A 6,171-nucleotide genomic window follows, 5' to 3' on the forward strand; every position below is an offset into this window, starting at 1 on the left:
TGAAGTTTGGTGAGTTCCTTGTATATTTTAGATACTAGCCCTTTATCTGAGATGTCATTTGCAACTATCTTTTCCCATTCTGTCGGTTGCCTATTAGTTTTCTTGATTGTTTCCTTTGCAGTGCAGAAGCTTTTTATCTTTTATCGAGAATAAGGAAAATAATATTATTTCTATTATGAGCAGTATAAACTACTGGGTCTTTGGGGTTAAATTTGGTCATTGTTGACAATAACTCAAAACTTTTTATTTTTCTTAAAAAAATTTTTTTTACATTTATTTATTTTTGGAGAGAGAGAGAGAGAGAGAGGGAGCATGAACAGGGGAGGGGCAGAGAGCTGTCAGCACAGACCCCACAAACTGTGAGAACATGACCTGAGCCAAAGTCGGATGCTCAACCGACTGAGCCACCCAGGAGCCCCAAAACTTTTTATTTTTCTTTAAAGCAGCATTGTAATGTGTATTATGTGGCTCGAACAAATCACTTGTAAAATAGATACCTTCTTTTTGTTTTTCTATAAACCGTTAAATTACAAATGTACAATTGTACTTCCAAGTCAATTAGACTTTAAAAAAGTTTTTTTAATTTCAAAATAGCTTAGATTTTATTCTATATGTTTTTATTTTTAGCAGTACTTTTATTTTTTTATGATAATATATGAAAAAATTTTAAACTAATTTGTATTACACATATAGAACTTTTAATAGTGTCATAAAATAAAATAACTTACGATTTTTTTTGTCTCTGTAGCCTATGATGTTAATTTTTTTGTTACATTAGTTAATGATTTTGCTAAAATATTTAAAATGTTATATAAATATAATTTATAATGATTCAAATAGATTATAATATTATGGATTAGCACTATATGATGGATTATACTAAGGGTAATTAGCATGTATTTGAAATTCAAATTTATAAATTTATTATGGAAGGTTTTAAACATTTATAAAACTAGAGAGATTAGTATCTGAACTCCCATGTACCCATCATCCAGCTTCAACAACTACCAACATGAATCAGTCTTGTTTTATCTAGGTCACCTCCCATTTACTATGCCACAGTATAGTTTAAATTGTTATGTCATTTCACCTGTAAAAATACTTTAGTATGTGTTTCTTGGAGATAAACACTCTTTTAAAAATGTATATAATTGCTGGGCACCTGAGTGGCTTGTTGGTTAAATATCTGACTCTTGATCTCAGCTCAGGTCTTGATCTCAGGGTTGTGAGCTTAAGCCTTGTGTTGAGCTTCACACTGGGCATGAAGCCTACTTAAAAAAAAAAATAAAACCCCCCACAAATTATTTATTAATCATAATGAAAAAAACAGGGGCGCCTGGGTGGCTCAGTTGGTTAAGCCTCTATTTCTATAAATAAACTAGAATATGGCCACTCCAAAAAAAAAACACACACAAAAAAAATAGTGAAAAATAAGACTAAGAAAAATGGAAATCTAAATATAATCATTAATAAAAAATCTATATAATCACAATACCGTTATCATCGCTATGAAAATAAATAGTAATTCATTAATATCACCTAATACCTGATCTGTGTTCAGATCTACTTGATTGCTCTATAAAGGTCTTTTTATAGACAATTTGTTTAAATCAGTATCCAAACAAGATTCACACATCATATTTGGTTGCTTTTTCTAAAGTGTCTCTCTTTCATTGTGTAAGTAAACATTAGATTGAAGAATATCATCATATTACACTAATTAGAAGTATACATACAGCTTGATGAATTTTCACATACTGATCACTTCTGTGTAATAGCGCCAAGATCAGAAATAGAACATCACTAGTTCCCCAGAAGTTCTCTTCATCCTTTCTTCCAATCATATCCCCCTACCCTGAGAATAACTGCTATGTTGACTTTTATTTATTATTTTAAATGTATATTTATTTTGAGAGGGAGAGAGAGAGAAAGGAGGAGAGACGGAGAGATTGAATCCCAAGCAGGTTCTGTGATGTCAGTGCAGAGCCTGATCTGGGGCTTGATCCCACGAACCAAGATCACGACCTGACCTGTTTTTATAAGAATGGAATCCTATAGTATATACTCTTATGTCTGATTTAGTTTGCTTAATATATTTTAAAGATTCCCCCATGATGTTGCATGATTCAGTCATTTGTTCTTTTTTATTGCTGTATAGTATTTTATGAATATGTGCTATTTATCCAATGTACTTTTGATAGATATTTAGATTGTTTGCAGTTTTTTACTCTTACATATTGTGCTGTTGTGGACTTTCTTCTGCTTGTCTTAGTGAATTCAGAATTTTGGGGTTTTTTACCCCCCAAGAGTCTTAAAATCTATAACAATTCTCTTTTCCTCTCTATTGTCTTGCCATTTACTTGTTGAAGAAATAGAATTATTTTTCCTATAGAAAAATTCTGAAGTTTTTTACAGCATGGTTGTAGCAGTGGTTGTTTTTTTAATGTTCAACCTACTGTTGAAATTGTTCTGTCACCTCAAAAAATTAATAAGTGATTCAAATAATTTTTCCTTTTAAAAATCTTCCAATAGTATCTGACTTTTTAATTATTACTTTTATAATATTATGCAGTCAATATTTTAGAAACATTCCTTTTATATTAATAATGTGTGAGTAGTATATTAGTACTTTTGATGGCTTTTGCTTTTATAACTGTGTATCGTGTTTTAAGTGAAAGTAAATAGTAATGATCTCCTTTGTGTATTTCTTTTCATAGGTTTGATATTAATGTGCTATCAAAATTTTCCCTTTGCCTAGCAAATCAGCATTTATATTTCAGTCCATTAATGGGAAAAATAGCTGATATTGTACATAGGAAACTGGAAACCATAGAGGACTTAAGGTAAATTTATTTAAGGTAAATTTATGGTGGAGAGGTTCTGGGCTTTGGATGCATACACACTTAGATTGCCACTTCTTACATATGTGACTTTAATCTCTTGAAGCTTTAGTATCCTTATCTATAAACAGTACTACTGGGGTACCTGGATGGCTCAGTCAATTAAGTATCTGACATCCTTGTGGTTTTTGAGTTTGAGCCCTGTGTTGAGTTTTGTGCTGACAGCGTGAAGCCCGGAGCCTGCTTCAGCCTGCCCCTCCACCATTCACATTCTGTCTGTCTGTCTGTCTGTCTCTTTTTCTCTAAAAAATAAATAAATATTTTTTAAAAAATTTAAAAAATGTACTACTTTGGATCTACTTTGCAATGTTACTGTGGGAAATACAGGTGAAGCATGTAAAGTGTAACGTGATATTGTTGAGATCTGTGAAGGACTTGAGATTTTACTTTACTTTCAAGCTAATAAATTTGCCTGCCCCCAATGACCTCGTTCAACCTTAATTACCTTCCCAAAGACCCTGTCTCCAAATATAGTCACGTTAGAAGTTAGGACTTTAGAGTTTGGGGGAGGACACAGTTCAGTCTATAGCATACATCAGCATAGCAGCATTTTTTCGAATAGTCAAAAGATAATAATAAAAATAGAAAGTAGAATGGTTATTGCTAAGGGCTGGCAGGGGTAGAAAATTGAGTTACTGTTTAAATGGCTAAGGAGTTTTAGTTTGAGAAGGTGAAAAAGTTCTACAGGTAGGTGGTGGTAATAGTTGCACAACAATATGAATATATTTATTAACACTGAACAGTGGGATTAAAAATGTTTAAAATGGTAGGGGTACCTGGGTGGTTCAGTTGGTTAAGTGTCTGACTTCGACTCAGCTCACAATCTCACTGTTTGTGGGTTTGAGCCCCATGTCAGGCTCTGTGCTGACAGCTCGGAACCTGGAGCCTGCTTCAGATTCTGTGTCTCCCTCTCTCTCTGCCGCTCTCCTGCTTATGCTCTGTCTCTCTGTCTCTCTCAGAAAAACATTAAAATAAAAATGTTTGCAGTGGCATATTTTATGCTTTCTCTGTTTCCACACCCATATACCAAAGTAGCTTATAAAAGCAGAAACCATAAAAATCAGTGTAAATTTATCTTAAGTTTAAAAAATTCCTATAGACTTTTTTGAGAATCTAATGAAATCTTTGAAGATTTCCCTACTCCAAAATGCAATTACAAATAAATATACAATTTTAAAAAATCATTTCAAGGGGTTTTATCGGTAAGTGAAATAGCAATGAGAGGGTACTAATTAATGTTAATATTAGCATTAAACATTTGAGTAGGGAAGTCAAAAATTGTACAACTAGGTTTTTTAATTTATTTGAAAAATTTTAATTTAAGTTTATTTATATTTAAGAGAGAGAGACAGAGAGAGCAAATTGCGGGGGGCGGGCAGAGAGAGACGGAGAGAGAGAATCCTAAGCAGGCTCCACACTGTCAGCACGTAGCCCAGTGTGGGGCTTGAACTCACAAATTGCGATCATGACCGGAGCCAAAACCAAGAGTTGGATGCTTATTGGACTGAGCCACCCAGGCACCCCAGAACTAGGTTTTTAAGACATATTTGTTTTATTGAAAATGTTGAAGAAATTTGGAAACAAAAATAAATGTAAACAATCCCCCTATTTTAATGGTTGAGATAGTTTTATGTTTACATTTTTATGTCTTTTCTGCAGATGTTTTCTAATTATCATCCCCAAATATTTGTTATATGTCTTTTCCATTTTGCATTTCTTATTCATTATGGGTGCATTATGATGGTTTAGATTTGTCGTTTTCTGATTTTTTTTTTAAGTAGGCTCCACACCCAGTATAGAGCCCAAGGTGCAGCTTGAACTCATGACCCTGAGATGAAGACCTGAGCCTAGATCAAGAGTTTGGATACTTAACTGACTGGCCCACTCAGGCTCAGTTTTTGTATCGTATAAAACCTGCATTTTTTCTTTTAACGTTTTATTTATTTTTGAGACAGAGAGGGACAGAGCATGAGCCGGGAGGGGCAGAAAGGGAGACACAGAATCTGAAGCAGGCTCCAGGCTCTGAGCTGTCAGCACAGAGCTCAACATGGGGCTCAAACCCACAAACTGAGATCATGACCTGAGCCGAAGTTGGAGGCTTAACCAACTGAGCCACCCAGGCACCCCAAAACATGCATTTTGAAAGCAGGAACTTCATCTTTGTAATTTTGATGTCTTCCTCAGTGCTTGGAAGAGTTGTTAATGTTCCTTAAAAGTATTTTTTGGTGAAGAAATATTAAATGCTTCCTTAAGTTCAGTACTTACTGTCATATTACTGTCTATCTAGCATGAGACATTAAAAATATGAAATAATTTATTAGTAAGAAATATTTTGCCAAGATATTTTTTAGTAAGTTACAGACACAGAGAAAGGAGCAACAAAGCAGTCTACTTCCAAAAATATAAAATGAGACTTTATTTTATTTTTTTTCATAATATTTTATTGTCAAATTGATTTCCATACAACACCCAGTGCTCTTCCCCACGAGTGCCCTTCTCCATCACCACCACCACTTCCCCCCCCTCCCCTTCCCCTTCAACCCTCAGTTCATTTTCAGCATTCAGTAGTCTCTCAAGTTTTATATCCCTCTCTCTCCCCAACTCTGTTTCCCTCTTCCCCTCCCCCTGGTCCTCGAAATGAGACTTTTAATGGTGCATTCATGGGCAATTGGTCCAAAGTCATTTCTGAGTGAATTTCACTAAAATATTTTCCTTCAAGGCAGTTATCTATAATATGAGATATTATACACACTCAACATAAGATATTATTTCAATGTTTTTTTTAGAATTTTTATTTATTTATTTTTAGAATATAACACTATTTTTTTTAACATATGCAATTATTTTCCATCATTTACAATACAGTAGTTACAATGACACTCCAAATGGATAAGCAAAGTAAAAAATCAGAACCCCAACTTCTATTTCATGTAATTAGACTTATACAGAAATTAGAAGGTTAAGTAACAACTAGTTAGTCACCTAATTTCACAGCTATCTGAAGTGGCAATCATTATATAGCAGCTTATCTATGATGCATTCAAGATAAATGATACAGTTTATTACTTGCCCATAAGCTACAACACAGCCTGCTTAATACCTTTCCTTAAATTCCACCTCTATACTACAATATACTTGAGGTCCATGCAAAAAAGTAGCTACCTTTTATATAGGAAATGGATGATTAAGTCTTTGGTGTTGTAAAAGCAACTTCATTTAAACATAACCATCCCCACCACCAAAAAAAGAAGAGAGAAAAAAAAAAAGTAAT

At 33.7% G+C, this 6,171-nt stretch overlaps 1 protein-coding gene across 5 annotated transcripts in view; it reads left to right on the top strand.

Annotated features, from left to right (window-relative positions):
• Nucleotides 1-6,171, top strand: part of FASTKD1 (FAST kinase domains 1) — a 50,468-nt gene that overhangs the window by 20,731 nt on the left and 23,566 nt on the right. For 4 of the 5 annotated variants that reach the window (XM_029934433.1, XM_029934432.1, XM_029934435.1 and 1 more), the window contains one exon: nucleotides 2,718-2,843. The exons of the other annotated variant lie outside the window; for it this stretch is intronic. In XM_029934433.1, the coding sequence (XP_029790293.1) occupies nucleotides 2,718-2,843 (126 nt within the window). The remainder of the gene's footprint in view (nucleotides 1-2,717; nucleotides 2,844-6,171) is intronic. 5 annotated transcript variants of the gene reach the window in all.

Source organism: Suricata suricatta, chromosome 3, assembly GCF_006229205.1.
Source record: "Suricata suricatta isolate VVHF042 chromosome 3, meerkat_22Aug2017_6uvM2_HiC, whole genome shotgun sequence".
NCBI lineage: Eukaryota > Metazoa > Chordata > Mammalia > Carnivora > Herpestidae > Suricata > Suricata suricatta.